At 33.2% G+C, this 23,694-nt stretch overlaps 2 protein-coding genes across 2 annotated transcripts; both read right to left on the reverse strand.

The window, feature by feature from the left end:
• Positions 1-2,434: 2,434 nt before the first annotated feature.
• LOC106765642 (telomerase Cajal body protein 1) lies at positions 2,435-7,407 on the reverse strand. Its single transcript, XM_014650330.2, has 14 exons — positions 7,157-7,407; positions 7,012-7,074; positions 6,877-6,920; positions 6,698-6,778; positions 6,543-6,616; positions 6,049-6,131; positions 5,300-5,406; positions 5,013-5,155; positions 4,888-4,935; positions 4,715-4,767; positions 4,037-4,121; positions 3,877-3,943; positions 2,974-3,084; positions 2,435-2,744 (listed from the first exon to the last, which is right to left on the reverse strand). The coding sequence occupies exons 1-14, from the start codon at positions 7,327-7,329 to the stop codon at positions 2,635-2,637; spliced, it is 1,242 nt and encodes a 413-aa protein (XP_014505816.1). The 5' UTR covers positions 7,330-7,407; the 3' UTR covers positions 2,435-2,634.
• Positions 7,408-15,903: 8,496 nt separating this feature from the next.
• LOC106765822 (bifunctional riboflavin kinase/FMN phosphatase) lies at positions 15,904-19,962 on the reverse strand. Its single transcript, XM_014650570.2, has 10 exons — positions 19,647-19,962; positions 19,321-19,507; positions 18,848-18,978; positions 18,671-18,740; positions 18,495-18,560; positions 16,963-17,117; positions 16,784-16,879; positions 16,518-16,669; positions 16,357-16,440; positions 15,904-16,251 (listed from the first exon to the last, which is right to left on the reverse strand). Exons 1-10 carry the CDS (start codon positions 19,711-19,713, stop codon positions 16,126-16,128), a joined length of 1,134 nt encoding a protein of 377 aa, XP_014506056.1. The 5' UTR covers positions 19,714-19,962; the 3' UTR covers positions 15,904-16,125.
• Between the last annotated feature and the right edge of the window lie 3,732 nt (positions 19,963-23,694).

The following is a 23,694-nucleotide window of genomic DNA, read 5'->3' on the forward strand; positions in this document are numbered from 1 at the left end:
TATTTTTCTACCAATTCTTTGAAGAAGTTTAATATTTTCAATGTCATGGTGTATGGCAACACAACCTCCGTGTTAATGAAGACGAAGGACAACCACGAGATCAAAGTCCTAAGCATGATGACCCTATTGTAAGAAGCCAACACCCTGGTAGTCATTTTCAACATCCTCCCTACCTTTCAAATTCTAACATGATGACTCAAATGTGGGAGGGGATTCAAGACTTGCAAAATAGAATGTAAGGTATGGAACAAATGCAGTGATGTGCTCAATGAATTAAAAATAATTTGGCCAACTTACCTGGACATGAATTGGCAATTGGCAAAAGTCAACCTTAATGTGAACTTAGTTTTGCATAAATTAGAGGATTAAGTCATTTTTCATTGTATGATTGTATTACATCAGCTTATATATTTGGCTTATTATATTACATCAACTTATCTCTTTGCTTTATTACATTGCATAAACTTTAAATATATTTTATTTCACAAAACTTGTGATACTTTTTTTAATGTTATTTAAAGTTCCTGAGCTTCAAATCAAATGGATTTTAGAATAATTGATGAAATAGAGAAAGCAAATACGAAAACAAGAAAATTGTCTGCCATTGTTGAACGACAACTTGCAACCATGGAACATCATAAATACCCTACTCATAACCATAAACAACTAGATTTTTGGAACTCATTCAATTCATCATATCTTAGAAGAAATTAATAAGTTATTAAGAACAATGAACATTCAAGACGATGACTACTCATAACCATAAACAACCATATTTTTGGAACTCATTCAATTCATCATATCTTAGAAGAAATTAATAAGTTATTAAGAACAATGAACATTCAAGACGATAATTTATTTAGACAGTATTTTGATTTCATGTTTTCACACTAATCTCGTACATGACATATATTAGAAATGCTGGCACAATATTGTTTCAATAGGTTGCTTACATACCTAAACGAAATAACTTTATTATAAATTATGATAGATATAATTGTAGTTGATTATTTGCATAAAACTAGTATCTCATGTAATATTTTAACTTGACTTTACTATTTGGTTCATCATTAATATTCTATTTCACTATAAAAACCAAAAAATTATACCATATGACTAAATTGTACTCTTAAAAGATTAAATTTTAAACAAAATAATTTGAGTTTACTTGAGTACATTTTTATTTTATTTTTTAAATTATTTTTTATTTTTTTTCTCCTAAATATGTGCGTAAAATTAGTATCTCATGAATATTTTAACTTGACTTTACTATTTGGTTGATCATCAATATTTTATTTCATTATAAAAACCAAAAAATTATACCATATGACTAAATTATACTCTTAAAAAATTAAACTTTAAACAAAATAATTTGATTTTACTTAAATACATTTTTATTTTATTTTTTTAATTAATTTTCATTTTTTTCTACTTTTACACAAATGACATATTTACCAATAAATATGTTATTAACAAATATGATTTTATATTACTTTTACACAAATGACATTTTCATAATCTTTAATTTTTATTAATTAAAACATTTTTTATTATCCATCACATGAATTAAATCATACACAATTTACTTCTAAATTTACTATGAATCACTTCTAAATCCCTTCATAAAACCAATATACACTTAACTCTCAAATCTTCTTAAATTTATCAACTCTCTCTCCTTGGAATCCACTTCCTCAAATGCACACACCCTTAATCTTTTAGTTGATATATTTATATTTGTCAAAAAATTCTGAAAATTTTTGTAATATATCCCTATATTAAATAAATATTTATTAAATATTTACATTTTAAAATTTTCATACTTTCATTCCAAAAAAAAAAATATTCTAATTTTTTTAATTTGTATTAAAATAATACGCAATTAAAATTAAAATTGTGTATCCTTACACTTTTTATCACAATACAATAAACTCACCATACAAATAAAACTTCAATTAAAATTTAAAAAAAAATACAATAAATTAAAGTCATACTATGAAAATGTGATTTTATTTTATTGAATAAAAATAATGTCAAACTAACAACTTTTTCTCAATAAAATTATATTAAATTAACACAAGTTTTTCACAATAAAATCATACTAGACTTGTCCATTTTCACAATTATTTTAAATATGTCCATTTCAATAATTTTGAATTAAAAAAATTGCACCAATTTGGTGCTTTCGGTGGAATCAACATCATTAAAAATTACAACTATTATATAGATATTAACATGTTAAAGTGAGTCTGTAAGAAAAACTAGTCATACTTTCAGGTCCATGTTTGTCGAGACACGAAAATCAGAGATTCTCTGTTGTATATTATAATCGAAGATTACTTCAAATCCCGAGTATAAAAGACCGCTTTTTACGTGGGAAGAAAAGTATTGCCGGCCAGAATGCGGCTGAAACTTCAATAGCAAGTAAAAGACAGTAGCAAATATCTCACCAACTAAATAACAACCAAACAAGTCCAAATCCATGCTACAATTAGAAATTTACAATTTTACACGTATAAGACATATGCAAAACTTCGCTCAGTGTTTTGGTCAAACGAGGAACAGTTAAAGGGTGAACCATTATGATCATTGGCAACAAGCCTACAAAACAAACTAGTGTTGAATTAACGAATTTCAGTCCAAATAACCACTTTCAGACTGATTGTTGAAACTGCCATTCCTTTCCATGTCAATCTCCATTGAATCATAACAGAAAGTCCATACTGAGACGCAATTTTCACGACCTATATTTATATTAAACACCACTGAAGTTAGTAAAGTTAGCGAAATTACTTTTAGTAGCACAAAATGTATAATGTTTTTTCATAACTTCCTCAAATTTTAGTTCATAGATTAGGTTACTTCCGTAAAACCATGCCAATAATAAACCTGACCGATGATGAAATAATAGAAATAGAAAACCCTTGGCAAGGGGAGTGGGAGGTCTGCATGTTTATAATATTATAACAATACCACTCAAGCGCAATTCTTCATCGCCGTCGTCTGGAAGTACGAATCTTCGATGGCCCGAGGATGACACAGCATTGGGTAGAAATGGATGGAATGAGAAACCATTAACTGTGTCTGCACAGCAAACAGTAAAAGATAAAGCTTAAAGCAATTAAAAAATGAAATATACAAATAATTTACAGCCAACTGCTGATTAGTAACTCGCAATAGCTTATTGCTCAAAAAATTGAATTCTTATTAATGGAAGGAAAGAAATTTCAAGAAAAAAAAAAGGTCCCTGCTTTCATGTCTGTCCAATATAACACAACAATGAATATAAATAAACGTGGTAAAAACGTTGCCTCTTTATGTTACAAAGGACTAAACTTATGATCAGAATATGAAGATAGAGACGAAGAGAGAAGAGTGTAGGGTATGTGAAGATCAGAAAATGGTAAAGGAACTGGGATATATAGGCCAACAACACAAGCAGATCTATGAATCATTACGTTGCATAAACATGAGGATGAGGATAACAACACAAGCATAAGAATGGGGAAAATTGAATTTGGAGGTACTAGAGGCAACCTGAAGAAAAACTAAAACATAAGGAAATTATCAAAATGATAAGATAAGCAAAGTTGAAAGAAAAAGAAAAATGAATTGACAATTGGGATGTCAAAATTGCAGCACTAAAATAGTTTAAATAGTTTAACTATGGCCTTCAAGAAATAGTAAGAGAATAGATAATGAAGTGAAATAATTTGAAGTACTAAAGAAACAAACTGAGAATAAATGTGTAGTAGAGGTTGTTCTGGAAAGGCAAAATACTTGAGAAATTAACGGATAAGACAAAGGAGCATGTAAAAAAGGAGATCAAAGCCAGGACGGAGAAAAATTACAAGCATCAATACAGAACTTGAGTACCTAAAGCAGCCTCAAAACTTGACACCCACTGCCCATTTTGAAGATTATATATGTGTACTAAACCATCCTGAAACCAAAAATAAAAAATAAACATTTAAAAACAAACTTAACATTATTGAGGATAATTGATGTTGCAAGATATTAGGAATGCTCAAGATACCTGGCCCCCTGTACCAAGATGCTGTCCAGAAGGGTCAATATCGAACAGTATCCGCTGATTGGTGTTTTCTGATGATCTGTATAACCTAGTAGCAAGGTGAAAAGATGCACCCATTCAACTCCCAACGTTTGTACTTATAGAACAAATAGTAAAAGTGTCTTTACAATAAAAAAAAAAAATTGATAAAACGAGATAATATGATTGGAACCAGTCAACCTTTCATAACAATGGAAATACACAAAAAACACGTGATAGCAAAACCTAACCATGCAAAGAAAGAGGACCTTTGGATTAACTATGTACTGCACTCATCAGCAGTTAGTAAGAGATAGGAATTTAGCTTTGGAATTTACTGGTTCTACTATAATATCCAAAACGGAAAGTCTAAAAAATTCAATTAGGAACTCAAATTCTTCATTTTGAGGGAAAAATGTAGTATACAGTAGGTTATCTATTTTCTTTGTTCTCTTGAACCACCGGTTGCATCAGTTTTGTTCATCATAAAGTACGCTTCCACTTAAATGCATGTTGGATTATCTTGTTTGAACAAAAGCTTTTGCAGTTTCCTTACTTCAAAAAAAAATATTTTCTACAATTTAAGTTTTCCAAAACATAGTATATAATACTTTTCTTCAATTCATAGATAAATCAAGGTCAAGGGAAGAGATAGAATAGTACTTGTAAACACAATCAACAGACTTGCGCACATCCCAGCAGAGTATATAAGGGTCCTTCAAGTAACAGTGAATGTTAGAAACTGACCTTCAAGTAACAATAAGCTGGGTAACAAGAATGTGACTCGTAGTCCAGTCCAAACTCTAGAACTAGAAAAGAAAATGTGAAAATCTCACCTTCCGACCTCCAGTGTACAAATAATTTCCATCTTTGGAAAACTGGACCTGAAGAAGAGAAAAATTTAGGATTTCTTCTCAATGTTATAATGTGAATAAATTATTTACGGGAAACCCTAACTTACATGGGTAATTCCACCTTCTTGACCATGCAAAAGGTACAAGAGTTCCATGTTGTCCTCCCTATAAATAGCAGCAGTTCGATTGTAAGAACCCAAAGCTAGCATCCCAGAATGAAATGGAGAAAAAGCCATTGCAGATATAATACCTGCATTCATATAAACTGAATTATGTGCATCTCTGTGTACCATAAAATCTTTCCCAGACATTTCATTCATAGATGTTATTGCTGCTGTCACCCCAACCTTCCCGGCAAAAAAGAAAAAACTTCAGCAGCCCTGATGAAAATTACCTGTTTGGCCTTCTTTTTTATCTTTTACTGTTGAATACAATTCAAAATCCCTACCCGGTCGATGTAAATCAAATATCCTAATACATTTGTTGTATCCAGCAAATATCCTACAAGACAAGACAAACAGTTTAAATAACTTTTACAAAGACACCTTCATCGCTTGAAGTAAGGTAAACCAAAAATCATACCTTATTTTGAAAAACACCTCCTAAGCATTACATATCTTCTAAAATTTTAATAGTTGTGCAACTCACTTAGGTAAGGTAAGGTTATTTGCCGATAGCTTTTGAACATAAAATCCCAAGGGATGCCTGTATATTCAAATGTCCTGGTAAATATGTTTTAGTGATTATAAATATAGTTAAATTTGCTTTTCATCCTCCAATATATTTTATTTGGGTCTGGTCCCTGTAAAGTTTATGTTCCTTATCACCACACATGTCACCTCACAATGGGCATTGATGTAACATGGCTACATCATCACTGAATGGCAACAGTCTGGCATAGACAATTTTTCAAATTTATTAGAACTAAAACCAACAAAAAAAAATGGAAGACTACAAACAAGTTTAGACATATTTGCAAGGATTAAAAACATATAGGTAAGCCTAAATGTCCTAGAGAAAGTTTATGAAAGTTTGATGAGGAAAAACTATGGGACCTGTGAGCATGAAATGTGAGTTATTCTCATAGAAACATTGTGTTGTGCATCTACAATTTGCAAATTGTTCCTTAAAGAAATAGCTTACTTAGTCCCTGCTGGATTAAAAGCAATTGAAAAAGCAGCTGTAATTTCATCCATTGCATCATATGCCCGATATGTACAACGTAACTGCAAGTTTCACCAAATGCAATGGTCAGAAACCACCATAGCAACACAAAAACTATAATGAACCTTCAAAGCTGCCAATATGTTATTTCTTAGCAGTAACATTTGAGATTTTAAAAAACGTTCCACGACTGGGATTTTATTTGCAACATCAATAATGTCTATGGTCTCCTCAATTTCATGCAATACCAAGAAACGGTGAAATCACAACTGTCACGGTGACCATTTTTTAAAACCTTGGTAACATTATTAGCACTTCAAGAAAAACTATATCCCCATTCAACCAGTGCTACATTTATCCGTTCCCTTAATATTCCACTCCATTTTAACTTTGATAGTTTCGAAAATCATTCAATGGCTCTAGGACGACAACCAGTTTAAGCACAAAACTGAAACGAGAAACAATGAAAGTACCTGGCCCGAGGTAGCATCCCATAAATGAATCGGATGGTCTCGAGTAGTAGTCGCAAAAACATTGGTCACTAGATCTGCAAATATCCAATACCATAGACCAATAGACACCATCACTATCAGTTACTAAAACGCATAGAAAACAAAACATTTCTTACCAGAGGAAGACATGTAAGGATACCAACAGAAATCGTGTATAGACTCTCCTTCATGCATGACTACGTTTGCAGCAAAAGAATCTGTAGACAACAAGAGCAACAACATACAATGAACACCCGAACTTCATATAGCAGTTAATCGCGCTCACTTTTTTATATATTCGAAACGACACGATTACCGTCGTCAGAAGCAGCAACGGAAGCGTCGCTTTCAGTTCCCGGTCTGCTAGGGAAAAGCGAAGTGAATTATTTTTACAGAATTACATTATTAGATAGAGTGAAATCGGAACGGAGGTGGCGAAGAGAAGGCTTACGGCGCGAAGAGGCGGAGAGTGTTGTCGTCGGAAGAGGTGAGGAAGCAGGAACCGTCAGGTGACCTAAGAGAGAAGCAGAACTTAAATTAGGAATTGAGAAAGGTAGTAGAAGATAAAAGAGAGTGAAAGTGAGAGTTTAGCGTACCATTTAACGGCCTTGTGGAAATTGTTAGGGTTGGAGGGAATGATGAACTGACGGTGGAAATGGTAGGTTCTGTGAGGAGAGACATCGAAACGAAGCGCGGGGAAGGAGTACTCTTCGTTGGTGTTGGCGTTTGCTACATCGGATTCCGATTGGAGCACCTCTTCTTCTCCCATCGCAACTGCACAACCACGCTGTTTGCTGTTTGTGCTGCCGCCGGATTTGCTGGAAGCTTTTACTATAAGCGCCAAAACTCGCTCACTCACACTTCTAATTTTTATTTTTAATTTTTTAATTAAAAAATTATATAAAAAGTATATTTGTCAATATCTTATACCTAATAAAGAGTTAAAAAAACTTTTATAATTACATTTCATGATGAGAACAAGGAATTTAAGGGTGATGATGATTTCACTGTTATTTTTACACTATAATTTATTAATTTGAATACATAAATTTATTTATAAATGGAAGTTTATCATATTACATTAATACTCATAGAAACTCTATATAAGTTGTTCCAATTATAGTATAGTAAAAGTATTTTATATGTACTATATGAGACTTTGATAAAAGACATTTTGGTTAAGACTTTTTGGTTATACACGTTAATGATTTTCATAACAACTCCAATTTTAACAAATTTATCAATCAACGAGATTGGACAAATTTTTAATTACTAACAACCTTGAAGCTCACTTAAAAGATTATAAGTAAACTACAAGCACACTCAAGAGATTAAAAGAAATACGCATAAGAGGTGTAACTTCTAGATTTCATAAAAGTGAAAAAAAAAATCATAAATTAGAGTTTATCTAGTAAGAAAGTAAATTCATATTCATATGAGAAAAACATAGAATCTTGATTAAAAAACCATAGTGGTACACTAACTGGTTATTAGTGGTGATGATACACATGATCATAAAAATTCTCCTAAAATTAAAAATTGATAATCGATCTATGATTACATTTCCAAACAAATAATAAAAGATGATTTTCAATATTAAGAAGTAATTATAGAATTTCATGCATCTTTATATCATTCACACCAAACGACTATTAAACATGACATGTAAGAAAAAGAAAGACATCATCTTCTCGTGGAGAATATTATGAATGTATCTTTCCTTTTAGTTGCAAAACTATAATCATAGAAAGGTTTTGACAACCACATTAAACCGTTAAACCATACAAAATGCAAGTCAACCTCTACACCAACAATAATGTAACTCTATGAAAAGTTTTCCATCACTCTCAAAATAGCATCTCTAAAATATACTTCAACTTGTTCACAAATTCAATTAAGTATTTTTCTACATTTGACTCAAAGTTCAAAGTTAAATTTTCAACAAGCTAACCTCATATTACAACTTCGGTGGCATTGGAAAACCTCGAACAAGATGTTAGAAAATAGTAGATGGCTTAGCTAAGTTGAAAGAGAGTAAAAACTTTTTCAAAAGATTTTCTTTTTATTTAAGTTCTTTTAAAATTTATTCAAATTGAAAAATAATATTCAATATAGTAAAAAATTATATATGGATTAATTTTCCTTATATTGAATATATTATAATAGAATAAATATAAGCTCAGTCTGAAATACAAATAAACGACAATAATAAACTAACTAAAGATAAAAATAAAATATCTAACATTTCCCTTAGGGACATACAAATCATATACACCAAGTTTGTTATTAATATAATCAATAAAGACTTAATAAAAATATTTGTTTTATACTCGAGTGGCACCAAATTGTTAATGATTTGCAAAAAGGACATAAAAAACGAAATATCAACCTAGAAGACTCCTCAGGAGTAACAAATTTGGGAGATTGTTTAATATCTCTTATAAATTGTTATTGAGGAATGCACTATTGACATCTAGTTGATGAAGATGACATTGTTGAAGAGTCGTCATGGCTATAATAAATTAACAAAATTCATCTTTGTCATTGAAGAAAAGGCATATATTGATGAGTCCAACACACGAGTGACAAACTCAGAAGAAACAACAGTAAAAAAAGTCATGGATGAACAGGAGAAACCCTAAAAATCTAAAATTGTTTAATCAAGGCACTTGAAAGAACTTTTTTTCACTAACAAGTTTTTTTCACTACTTGGATATTCATGCTAACATTTTGCAATGTACAGGGTTCGGGTTTTGGCTCAGGCAATGGTTGGATTGAGTTGTCCTGAGAAGGGATTGTTGTTGTCTATCTCAAAGGCATAACTTTTATATATTTTACTACATGTTCTAGAGACAAATCTCTTACTTTTTTGTTCACATGTTATACCTTTGTCTTTGTTATGATTTTCATTCTATGTTGCTATTCTAACACATTGTGTGAATTATGAAAATGGTGTAATCCATATGTTTTTAAGCTGGAATAAAGTCTTTGTTTAGTTGGGCCCTATTTTTTGTTGCTCTTGCAGAGTTGAGGTAAGTTCAAGCCTGAAAATGGTTTGTGTTGATTGTGTAATGTATGTATCTTGAATAAGTGCTCATGTTTCCTTATGTTTGTATTTCTTAGTGTTCAAATATTAAATTGCCGATATTTGATTAATGGTGGTGAAGAATGGGTGTGATTTAACAATGATAATTAAGCAGCTCGTTGGAAGTTAAAGAGACTGATATCATGGTGAAGTGTTAATACATATGTGTCCTTTTGAGCTGAGACCATTATTGTCTAGAAGAACTTTGGTTTGTTGTGTGTACCGAGCCTTATGACTCATTTTTATGTGCTCTCGTGTTTTCTGGTAAGGGAAGCTTCTCTTAAGATTGTTGTATTCTGTCGGCAACATTAGAAACACCTTATTGTATTGATGATTGACAAAGTACAATTAATATTGTAAGTTACATTAGCCACCTTTGGGGTTTTGTTAAGTTATACAAATACCAACTTCTGTTTTTTATACGGTCGAGGAGGTCGTCATGATATGGTTCTTTCGGAAGATATTTGAACCTAATTATTTGTGTTATTTGTCTGCGATGGCGAACTAGAGAGAAATGTTTTGTATAACATCGAGTTTCCATTTAAGTAGTTCTTTTGTGGAAAATTGGAAGTGGCAAATAAAGGTTGAAGGAGGCAAGATTTGGAAACAGTACCTTTCTATCGGGGGATTGATTTTTAAAAGAGTTAAAGTTATTTTTAAATTGATAGGTAAGGTTTTTTTTTCTCATGTTTTTTTTTTCTTTTCAAAATGCAATTGATAATAAAAGGCAAAAAAACTTGAAATTGTTTTTTTTATTAAATCTTTTTACAAACTTTATATATTTTACTATTTTACTACATGTTCTAGAGACAAATCTCTTACTTTTTTGTTCATATGTTATACCCTTGTCTTTGATATGATTTTCATTCTATGTTGCTATTCTAACACATTATGTGAATTATGGAAATAATGTAATCCCTATGTAATAAAGTCTTTATTTAGTTGGGCCTATTTTTTGTTTTCCTTTCTTCTTTGTAATTTCTCTCTTAATATGTGCTTGTCCATTTGTGTTATTGTACAGATGTGGACTATGCTGAGAATATAGCGTTGTTTATTTTATTAATTTTTTTTATTATTTCAGCAATCTAGTGATGCAGAAAGAACAGGTGATGAAATTTAAAAAAGTAGAGGTGGAGAAATGAATTCAAGGGAAGCAATTGATGAAGTGAAGCTATTTTACTTCACAGGATAGGAAGCAAATGCAGAACTATTGGTCTCATGTTAAACTTTTATGTGTTAGAGATTTTGTTTAGTTCATCAACATTAGTCTGTGTTTTTAATTGGTATAATAGTTTTTAATGATGTTAGATTTTTTAAATTAATGAACTTTCAAAATAAAAAGTTTGAAATAATGGAAATGTTATTTTAAGTGTGAAAAAAACGAAATGAGGAGAAAACATGTCGTTCCAATTCGTTTTCGGCGATTATTCCTTTTTAAATAGATAGTGAGACTCGGTGTTCATGCGCGCTCTCTCTCTTACTCCTTTTGATACTTCAACAATTCAACATGTTTTCCCTCCTTTGTGCTCGACGATCGACGGTGGGGCGAGTGGAGCACCTCTATTGCAACAGGCCGCTGTCGCCGGACCTCCCCAACCATCTTCTTGCAATAAGTTCTTTGATAGAGGACATTGAGAAAAGGAGGCTAAGGAAAAAGAAAGAAAAGAACAAGAATAGAAATGGCTCGAGAATAGAAGAAAGATAATAGGGGTGACGATGAAGGAGCATTCTCAGTGGCTGGAGAAGCATCCTGAAATGCAGAGAAACATGGCAAAGAGGATGGAGCAGAAGAGAGTAAGAAGGGAATGGGAAATGAAGATGGCAAAAAAGAAGGTACTTGAAAGGTTCTCTTTCCTCTCTCCGAAGAAGCTGGATCAGCTACCGGATCTCCCCAAACCGGTTCTTGTAATAAACTCTATCGTAAGGGAGGCAGTGGAAAAACAAAAAGAAGAAGAAAAGGAAAAGGAAAAATAAAAAGAGATAGAGCAACCACTCTGTTATAAAAAAGTCATTTTTATACGTTATAAAAAGTTATATTTTTGTATGTTATAAAAAGTTATTTTTTCACTAGTGAAGAATGAGAAGAAAACATTATTTTAGAGAGATAGAGTATATTTAAATAATAAGACGAGCTTTAAAAAATTTTATTATTATAAAATTTTATTATTAGTCTTATGTTAAACTTTTATGTGTTAGAGATTTTGTTTAGTTCATCAATATTAGTCTATGTGTTTTTAATTGGTATAGTAGTTTTTGATGATGTTAGATTTTTTAAATTAATGAACTTTCAAAATAAAAAGTTTGAAATAATGGAAATGTTATTTTAAGTGTGAAAAAACTGAAATGAGGAGAAAACACGCCGTTACAATTGGCGGTTATTCCTTTTTAAATAGATAGTGAGACTCTGTATTCCTGCGTGCGCTCTCTCACTCCTCCTCATACTTCAACAATTCAACATGTTTTCCCTCCTTCGTGCTTGACGTTTGACGGTGGGGCGAGTGGAGTGCCTCTATTGCAACAGGTCGCCACTGTCGGACCTCCTTGACCATCTTCTTGCAATAAGTTCTTTGATAGAGGACATTGAGAAAAAAGATAAAGAAAAGGAGGCTAAGGAAAAAGAAAGAAAAGAACAAGAAGAGAAATGGCTCGAGAATGGAAGAAAGATAATAGAGGTGACGGTGGAGGAACATTCTCGGTGACTGGAGAAGCATCCTGAAATACAGAGAAACATGGCAAAGAGGATGGAGCATAAGAGAGTAAGAAGGGAATGGGAAATGAAGATGGCAAAAAAGAGGTACTTGAAAGGTTCTCTTTCCTCTGAAGAAGCTGGATCAGCTGTCGGACCTCCACCGGTTCTTGTAATAAACTCTATCGTAAAGGAGGCAATGGAAAAACAAAAAGAAGAAGATAAAGAAGAGGAAAAACAAAAAGAGATAGAGCAACCACTCTGCGCATGCTCTTTCTCACTCCTCCTGATACTTCAACAATTCAACATGTTTTCCCTCCTTCGTGCTCGACGATCGACGATGGGGCGAGAGGAGCGCCTCGATTGGTGTTAGGTTATCAAGGGTTTGTTTGCACTCCAACAATTGGAACAGGCCGTCGCCGCGGGACCTCCCCAACCATCTTCTTACAATAAGTTCTTTGATAGAGGACATTGAGAAAAAAAAAATAAAGAAAAGGAGGCTAAGGAAAAAGAAAGAAAAGAACAAGAAGAGAAATGGCTCGAGAATAGAAGAAAGATAATAGAGGTGACGATGGAGGAGCATTCTCGGTGGCTAGAGAAGTATCCTAAAATACAGAGAAACATGGCAAAAAGGATGGAGCATAAGAGAGTAAGAAGGGAATGGGAAATGAAGATGGCAAAAAAGAAGGTACTTGAAAGGTTCTCTTTCCTCTCTCCGAAGAAGCTGAATCAACTGCCGGACCTCCCCAAACCGGTTCTTGTAATAAACTCTATGGTAAAGGAGACAGTGAAAAAACAAAAAGAAGAAGAAAAAGAAAAAGAAAAACAAAAAGAGATAAAGCAACCACTCTGTTATAAAAAGTCATTTTTGTAGTTATAAAAAGTCATATTATTTTTTCACTAGTGGAGAAAGAAATGAGAATATTATTTTAGAGAAATAAAATATATTTAAATAATAAGACAAGCTTTAAAAAAATTTATTTAAAATTATTTTAATATAAAATATTCGGTTTTAATATTTTCATACACTTATTTATTTTAATATTTATTTTCTAAGTATTTAGATCTAATATGAGAAAAATATATCGAACATTTCAACTTGTATAAAATATTATATATTTTTTTCTTGTTGAATAAATGTATATAGGAAATAGAAAAAAAAAAGGAAAAACATATTAACCCATTTACAATATAAGTTTTTCTATAGTTGTGGACAAAAAATGATTAAGGCCATGTTTGCTTTAAGGGAATTAACTATTCACGAGAGATGCAAAGCGCGGATTTGCGAAATGGAATGTGTTCGTTTGGCTGGATTTGCCAAGAAAGATTTAAGTGAACTTGCGAGATATCCATATTTTCGGTCATCCGCGGTGAATGTGAGATTTGGAGTAATATAGTCTGAAATTTCATCTTTGCCCTCAGTGGTTTGAAGAAATACCAAAACGGAATTTGGATCATCATGGCCCTCAAGATCCACTTATTTGGTCTGAGGTTATAAATATGCTCAATATTACTTTTAATGTTTTCTAAATAATTATACAATTTATTGCTTTTTGTTTTGCAGTAGATACATATTTGCAATTCTATATAAAAAGTGGAATTTAAAATTAATTGTTTTACTAAATTATAATTTTTAGGACATTTGAATTGTTTTACTAAATTATAATTTTTAGGACATTTGAATTGTTTTACTAAATTATAATTTTTTCAAATTTTTAAAATTAATTTTAATTTTTACTCTTTACAAACATTTTTAGAATTAAATATAACATTAAAAATATCATTTTGTATTACTTTAATACTTAGGAACATTTTGGTAATCTTTAATTTCTATCAATTAAACTAATTTTTTAAATATGTCACATCAATCAAATTCTATACTAATTCTCACAAACTTTATCCTCGAATTCACTCTTAATAACCCACAAATCCATTCAAAAAAACAACAACAAAAAATTACTCTCAAATCTACTCAAATCCATTCAAATCATCTCCCCCAAATCTTATCAAAAGAACAAAGGCTAAAGCTTGTATTTCACTAGACTTGATGAAGCTTTTTACTTTTGATGATGATTTGGAGCTTTGCCTTTGTATTAGTGAAAAATAAGATTTTTGATGTCTAACTCCTTTGTGTATGATTGAAGTTTTGCATGTAAGAGGTGACTAAAGATTTTCGTAATAAAATTTCTTCCTTTCAAAGGTTCAATTATTTAAATTTGTGTCTAATCAGAATTCGACAAACTATAATAAAATTTAGTGCCTAATTTCTTAATCATATCCAACAAAAATATGTCACTTGCATCTTCCTCTAATCTATTCAAATAAAAAAGAGGACATGGATTGCCTTATCTGTCACTTTCCCATACTCATTTAAAATAATATTTCTTTAACTAATTATACTTTTAAAGAATTGAAAAAAAAAAAGGAAGAAATGGACAGAGTAATTATTCTTTTTCAAAACATCACATAAATAGTTTAACCGATTACTTAAAAACTTAATCAGTTAACAATGCCAAAAAAAAAAAAAAAACCTTTTTCTCGTATGTTTAACTTTACAACAAATATTTTTCTTTTAATTGATTCTAGTTAGACTGTATTGAATTAAAAACCTTGAAAAAACCTTATATGAATGATTGACCAATACAAACTCTAAACAATTTTAGCATCTTCATCTCATTTTCATCTTTCGCAATCATCATCAAAACAACTTCATTGGAGGCTTGAGAATTCCATACAAACACAAGGAGTTTAGAACCCCTTTACATATTTATGGAATAGTTTGTTGAGGAGTCCATCGCGGGACATGGTCTCACACTAGATGTGGTAATTTACACAATGATAATCAAGCTACAAGCTACAAACTACACCTTTTTAGGTAGCATGGGCATCAAGCCTCCTTACATGGACATGTTGAGAACTCAAGCGCTAAAGTACCTCCAAAACATTGAATTGTGAAAATAAAAGACAAATAGAGTTATCCAAAGAAAAGTTGATGGTGGTTCCTCGACAGCCCATGAGAATAATTTGAAACGATGAATGAGACAGGTTGAGGACACTACAAAGCCTACTGAAGTTTTGAGTTTACAAATTTTCAAAATTTCAAATAAAATAAAAATCAAACGTTGGCATTTTAGTTAAGGGACAATTAAAGCAGTTAAACATATGCCCACAAATAGTATAAATCAAATTAAAAATATATTTGTTATTAATGATAAAAAAAATTGAGTAACAAAAAAAAATTACATATTTACGAGCTAAGAGACAAGTCCTGAACTATACAAACTCCCTTGAGTTGACTCTACAATGTTTAGGAGCACAAACGATACAAATATAGAAGTTCAAGTTATTTTATTAAATAGGGCTGATTTCTATAAAGCACTTTTATCATATCATAAATAGATAAATAAATAGCTTAACTTTTAACCATCCATTATAATTTAATTTTAATTTTAAATTTATTATCTACTTAACACCCTGTCCTGATTCATGACCTTACCTTTAAAGAAAAAACATAACAGTTCATACATAGGACACAACAGCCACGTAGGATATATGAAAATTTGTGGCAAATGTACTGAAAGAAATGTCAGGAAATCAATTAAAGATCTAAAATTCTCCAAAATAGGTTAAGTATTTTACGCATGTTTCAAATCACATTGAATTATGTCACTGATGCATATGAATCATAGGGTAATAAAGGTATAATGCAAACTTAATGAGTGGAATAACTCGCTTATGCGCTTACAACAATCAACACCTGGGATTTCTTACTGTGAGATAAAAAAGAGGGAGTACTAAGAGCTTCTCAGATACGAATCATTCTTAAAACTTGAATATAAGGGAAGATCAAGAGCCCCTTCAGCAACTCTGCGATCTTCATGAATTTTAGCTACCAAGCTTTCAAGGGATGGAAAATTGGCCTGTTATGCACAATGCCCAATTTTAGTGAAACTTCATAAGTATACGGGGGACAGTACAAGGACGACAAAGAAAAATTGTAGGAGAAATATTCATTCAGCCAATACCTCGGGACGTATGTAACCAACTACAACAAGCCGCAGTTCTTCCCCATAGAAATCCTCGTTAAAGTCATGAAGTAGCCATGGTTCCTACAGTAAAAAAGCAGAGGATAATATGAAAATTGATTGGTAAATAGTTATAGTTGAGGGTGAATGATAACACTTACTATAGTCTTTTCTTTGTTGTTAAAATATGGATTCCAACCAATGCTCATCACCATTTTAAAAACACCTCTTGCGGGCAATCCAGCCCAACCAAAATAAACTCCCGCAGGATGTTCTGAAAGGAGATCTGAATATCCCTTTGTCGATAAATTTGCTGGAAGAAAATAGAGCACACATTACTATTAATATAAAAATACACCAAAGATTGTTTAAGACAGTATAATAGACCAGCAGTTCTTTAAGAAATAAATTGAAACAAAGTACAAACCTGTAGGGATCCCCAGTACCTTCGAGCCACGACCAAATCCCTTGACAACAGGACCACCAATATACCAAGGATCTAAGGGCAAAGTTCCCTCCACCCCTACAATAATTTAGAATACTAGTTCAAATACAAGAAACACTAACACATGCAAAGAGGATTATCTTAAAGTATTTGGGGTTTACAATCTTCAAAGGGAGGCAGACCCCACTTTTCGAGATGCAAATCAAGTAGGGAATTGATCACCTCATCTGCTGCAGTGTAGAGATGCGACTGTTTTGGAAGTGATGGTACAGCAACTACTTCCATTTCAGCAGTTTTACCTGCAGTAACCCCAGGTCTGAAGTAGCCAAGTATACATGTTTTTAGAAAGATACGGAGGAAAAGAAGTATCCCTAAGGGATAGAGAAAAAAATATAAGATAAAAATCATCATTTATTTATAGAAACCTAGTAGGAAATAGGCAAGCAATCATTGGCTATTATAAATTATGCAATGATGTTTGCAACATGTCAATCACTATGGATGATAGGGAGAGGGGTAATCATAATGTAGTGAAAGTTAAACAGTGATTATTTTGTCTATCTTCTCAAAGATACAAATAACTTGGAAGGGAAGAAAAATCCTTTAAAATTAATATGTTAAACTAAATTCCCAGTCCAGCTCAAAGTATGAAGGATAGATTTGTGGGATGGAGACAAGGTTCTAGAAAGTAGTAACAAGTGAAGACGTCAAACAATTAAGCAAGGAGATACCACAGAAATAAGTTTTAATCACAATAGAAAAATGCTAATTCAACCTGAGCACAGATGACTGTTATGAAGGAATGTTATTGGGAAGAAACAATAGAAGAAGCAGAGTTACAATACAACCTTTTGTTTAGTCCATGTTTCCATGTAATTTTGGAGGTTGATCATAGGATTGCATTGGGTATGAGTCCAATTAGGTGTTAATTGTTGTTCTGCATTAGCATTAATGGGGTATAGCCAAACTAAAGGGTATTTTTTACTCTTGAGTAGTGTTGAGCTGGGACAAAAAGTTGTCTCATTCCCATGGTTTATTGAGAAACAAATATTTAGAATATTATCCTATATTTATTTTCATCATTTGTTTTGTTCTTTCCCATGACCATTTTTAAAATCAAACATAGAGCAAGCACTTTTGTGTTTCCAGTCCAGTCCTCCTTTCTTAGCTAATAAATGCACTCACAAACACTGCACTTGGTTAAGTAAGCACTAACTATTATCATCAAATACAGTAACTGTGTTTCACTTCCTCAAAAACTAATCACCACCCCAAGGTAAAATGCATGCAATTTTGGCTGGCAAATATATCAAAATAACAGTCATCCTCAGACAAAGGGTATTCATTTACTTCAAAACCATACACTAATTACAAACTCAAAATTGTAATCCTCTTAGACTACAAAACCCAAACAGAACCTCTAGTGAAGGAAATATATTTAGAGATTCCCCAAAAATGTTTGAAATCTTTTTTTTTTTCCAGAGACCAAAAGGAGAAGGGTTATCTTTATATTTTACAAATATAATTAATAGGATTCCAATAATTTTAAAAAGTTTCTCTTCTGAAATTTATTGGGGATAAAAACAAATAGCATCCCATCTGAAAGCTTAACCTTCAAAGAAGACTTAGAACTGACACATGAAGTCATATGAAAGATTAGTACCGGGAGAAAGACAGGAATCGAGGAACTCACACAGAATCTTCAATGACAAGACAGCTGGAGGGCTCAATGTTTAACCTCCTAGCAGCTTCAAGGAATCTAACATCACAACACACGATATAAAAGTTTTAGGAGACGGAGAACTTTCAAATGTAGAAATCAGGTCACCTTCATTAATCAAAGCTAGAGAATACATCACTGCATCTCACATTTCGGGGGACGGTTTCCCTGTTCTTACTTCATCTCCACCGATTATAACAGAGAAAGAATTCTTCCATCCTGCACGTAAAGAAAATAAAAGAACAAACAACACCATACTTAAATTAACACACAAAACCAAGGGCAAAAGCAACACAAGAAGCCAAAGGTTCCTGAAATTGACCAACCATCATGATAAGATATCTTGGCTTCAACGCTTTCCCTTGGAGAGTTTGACGCCAAGGCCATCGGAACGCCATGACTCTTCAAATGTTTAATCAATCGATTAGCACCAGGAAGTGCTTTGATGTTGTGCCACCTAAAATGCCAATGGAGCACACAACTTAAGAGAAAAATCCCCTCAGAAATTGGAAATACAAGCTCGGTATCTCCAACTCGAACAAAAATTTCAGACAATTGTTTCATTTCAAGACATTATGTGTTAATAAATTTCCAGAAGTCTATCTCGTGTGAAACTCCACTTTCGCAAAATAAGACATGAATTTGCAATCTCTAACTCAAAGTTCAGTAATCCAATATTGTTAACTCGTTGATAATTAGTTGGTACTAACCATACGACATTTCACATTCAAAATTCAATCGACGAGATATCTCAAAGAGAGAAAAAAAGCTTATAAAGAATTATGCAATAGACTATTACTGGTCAGAGAAGAGAGGCGAGATTTCAGAGAGAAATTCAGTCGTCGAGCAGGAAAGTTCATAATCCTGCACAACTGCAGCGGCAGCTTCAAACGGTGTCGTTCCTATTATTTTATGAGCTTCCCTGCCGTCCCATTCCTTTCCGTACTTTCCTAACAAAACCTTCAAAACGTTGCCTACGATGCCATCTGCATCAAAACATTCGCAATCGCCAGCGTTATAGAATATAGCCCCAATTAAGAAGAAAAAAAAAATGCAGATACTCGATTATATGCTTCAACTGTGTGAGCAAAGACGAATATTCTGTGTTGACGGAATTAAACAAACCTGTATTGAGAAGCGTGCCGTCCAAGTCAAGGATAACACATCTAATCAACTTCTTTGCAACCGACATTTTCTCAATGGAATTGAGCTCAGAGAATCCTAATTTGAATCGAACGAGGACGAAGAGAGTGACAGAGACGCGCCAAAGAGAGTGACGGAGACGCGCCAAAGGGTTCACAGTGGAAGCGTGTTCGCTGCAATTGCGCTTTGTGTGACAGAGCAAGAAAACCTTTGGAGTTCTCCAGAGAACAAGAAGAACATGGTTGTTTACACACGCTTATGACAATGCCGGCACTTTTCTTTTGGCATTACTGCTTGCTTATTTCTTTCACCAACTAAATTAACAATTGCTTTGTTTTATTAATATTTTTTATCTTCTTTTTAAAAAATTATAATAACTTCTAACTCTATATATTTAAATTTAAATTATCAATTATACGGTAGTATATCTCAGACGGTCACACTTCCCAACAACTTGAGCTCCTTATCAAATTGGATCAAATCTTATTGGGCTTGTTGGTTCAATCAAGCATAAAGAAGATATACAAAACAGAGAGAATAAAGGAAAGTAGAATATTGTATATTATTCTGACCACAACAACCACTTAATACATCTTCTACATTACACAAAATATTACAAAAGAAAATAACCAACAAATAATTATTGAACAGTTATGCAGTTATACACATAAGAAAATAAACTGAAATGAAGAGTCAACTATAACATTTCTCCACCGTGACACTTCAATGCAGTTTGTACAATCACTCCCATGAAATCAAACATGACTAAAACCCACCATGCTTAAGCATTTTTCAAACTTATTTCTACTTAACACTTTAGTTAACATATCTGCTGGATTGTCACTAGAGTTAATCTTCACCACTTCAATAACACCTGAATCAATCACATCTCTAATGAAATGTAGTTTAACATCACTATGCTTGGTCTTTGAATGATACATTTGATGATTGGCTAAATGAATAGCACTTTGACTATCACAAAAGATTTGTACACTATTCTCTTTGAATCCAAGTTCAAAGAGCATTCCCTTTAGCCATAAACCTTCTTTTACCCCTTCAACCAAAGCATTATATTCTGCTTCTGTGGTGGACAAAGCTACAACAGATTGGAGATTTGCCTTCCAACTCACAGCTGTTCCAAACAGAGTAAACACATAACCTGAGAGAGATTTTCTAGTATCAGGACATCCAACATAGTCAGCATCAACAAAACCTTCAATGATGGATTTAAAATGAGTCTTTCTCTGATATAGAAGACCTGAGCTTAAAGTTCCATTCACATATCTGAGAATCCACTTTAGAGCTTCCCAATGAGCAGGTGCAGGTTCTGCCATGAACTTACTCACAACACTAACAGCATGTGCAAGATCTGGTCTAGTGCAAATCATTCCATACATAATGCTGCCTACTCCACAAGCATAAGGAATAGGTTCCATCTTCTTTCTACCATCATCAGACATGATGTCTTGACTCCTTGAGAGTTTCATGTGATGGGCTAGAGGTGTGCTCACTGGTTTAGCTTTATACATTCTAAACCTTTCCACAATCTTCTTCATATAAACCTTTTGAGACAAAAATAAAGTACCTTGCAGCTTATCTCTGATGATATCTACTCCAAGAATTCGACTAGCTTTTCCAAGATCCTTCATCTCAAATTCTGAATTCAGTGCATGCTTTAGATCATTAATCACCCCTTGGTCTTTGCTTGCTACTAGAATATCATCTACATACAACAATAGATACAACCAAACTCCCTTTTCAAATATATAGACACAACTATCATAGCTACATCTCTTGAAGTTCAACTTCATTAAGAAGTCATCAAACTTCTTGTACCACTGCCTGGGACTTTGTTTTAGACCATACAATGATTTTTGCAAGAGGCATGCCTTATCATCAACTGCAAATCCCTCTGGTTGGCTCATATAGATTGTTTCCTCTAAGTTTCCATGTAGAAAAGCAGTCTTGACATCCAATTGCTCTAGATATAAATCAAATTGGTTTACAATTGACATCAAGATTCTCACTGAACAATGTTTCACCACAGGTGCAAAAATCTCATTGTAATCCACACCTTCAACTTGAGTAAACCCCTTTGCCACCAATCTTGCCTTAAATCGAGCCTTCTGCACTCCTGGAATCTCACCCTTCTTCTTGAAGATCCATTTACATCCAATCACCTTTTGGCTCTTAGGTAAATTTACAAGTCTCCAAGTGTTATTTTTCCAAAGGGATTCAAGTTCTTCTTCCATTGCACACAACCAAAGCTTTTGTTGTTCACTCTCAAGAGCCTCTTTGAAATTTCTTGGTTCATCTGGTTCATTTATCTCTTCAGCAGTATTCAAAGCATAACATATTAAATCAACTTGCCCAAATCTCTTAGTTGGTTTGGAGATTCTTCTTTCCCTATCACGAACAAGTTGATAGTCATTNGTGGCTTGATTGGAAGATGAGTGCTCAATGTTACGTGATGAACTTTCTGGGTCATCATTAAGATCTTGTTGAGTTTTATTAATAGGAGTCTCCACCTCAAATTGTAATTTCTCCATCTCTGATTCCTGGTTCAAAGTATGCATTCCCATCCTTGCTTCATCAAAGATTACATCTCTNNTAATTATGAGTTTTGATGGTTTTGGGTCCAGCCTCCACAATCTGTATCCTTTAACACCTTCTGCATATCCAAGGAACACACATTTCTCAGCCCTGGCTTCTAGCTTGTCTTTCTTCACATGAGCATAAGTCAAAGCTCCAAATACCTTTATATTTGAGTAATTTGCAGGTTTACCACTCCAAACCTCCATTGGTGTTTTATTCTCTATAGCAGATGATGGACTCCTATTTATCAAATAAACTGTTGTATTGACAGCCTCACCCCAAAATACTTTAGGTAATCCAGNNCNCAAGATCATGCACCNGACCTTCTCAAGAATGGTTCTATTCATNCTTTCTGCAAGACCATTTTGTTGTGGAGTTGCAGCNACANTTTTATGCCTCTTAATACCATGGTTAGCACAATAGCTATTAAAGATATCAGAGACAAATTCAAGACCATTATCATTCCTTAATACCTTTAACTTGGACTCCTGCTGATTTTCAGTTTGAATATGCCAGTCTTTAAATTTTTGAAATGTTTCAGTCTTATTTCTCAATATATAAACCCATACCCTTCTTGAGTAATCATCAATAATACTCAAGAAATAGGATCCTCCTCCATGAGTTTGAGTCCTGGATGGACCCCACAAATCTGCATGAACATACTCAAAAGGTCTTGTGGAAGTGTGCTTACCAACTCCAAATTTCACTCTATGAGCTTTTCCCAAAACACACTGATCACAAAACTTCAACTTATGAAGTTTATCACCCATCAGCAGTTGTTGATTCTCCAATTTGAATAATCCNTTCTCACTTATGTGACCCAACCTCAAATGCCATAATCTTGTCTTGTCTTCCATGGACTGACTAGCAATAAATGCATGAGATATAACAGTGGATCCATCCAAGATATACAAGCCATTAACACGACTACCTTTGGCAATTACAGATGCTCCTTTGGTCACCTTCATAAACCCATTCTCAACCTTTGTAGAATATGATGCAACCCGATCCAAGACAGATCGGCAAGGAGCCCAAGGATCTGATGTAGATCGATCTAAAACTCCGAGAAGCAAAGGAAAACACGAGTTTGATGTTGAAGTCGCGGCGGAAGACTGAAAAACGAAGAAGAAACCCTGTTTGAGGGTTTGTTGGATGGAGAGTCTAGATCTGGTGGTTTAGTTTAATCGGTGAGGATGACCGATTAAACGGTATAAAGGTCGAAGATGGAGTTTCAATCGGTGAGATGGGAAGAAAAAGGTCAAAACGTTCGGCCAAATGGAAAGGAATGGTTCGGAGAAGATGAAACTTAGAGGTGGTTCGGTGAGATCAACTTACAGTGCTGATCTGAAACGCGAAGGTGACGATGTGGTTCGGTGGATGACGCTCTGCGAAGGAGATGACGCGAGAGCTCTCAGGTTTTCTGGAATGTTGGCGA

Source organism: Vigna radiata, chromosome 7 (assembly GCF_000741045.1).
Source record: "Vigna radiata var. radiata cultivar VC1973A chromosome 7, Vradiata_ver6, whole genome shotgun sequence".
NCBI classification, from domain to species: Eukaryota; Viridiplantae; Streptophyta; class Magnoliopsida; order Fabales; family Fabaceae; genus Vigna; species Vigna radiata.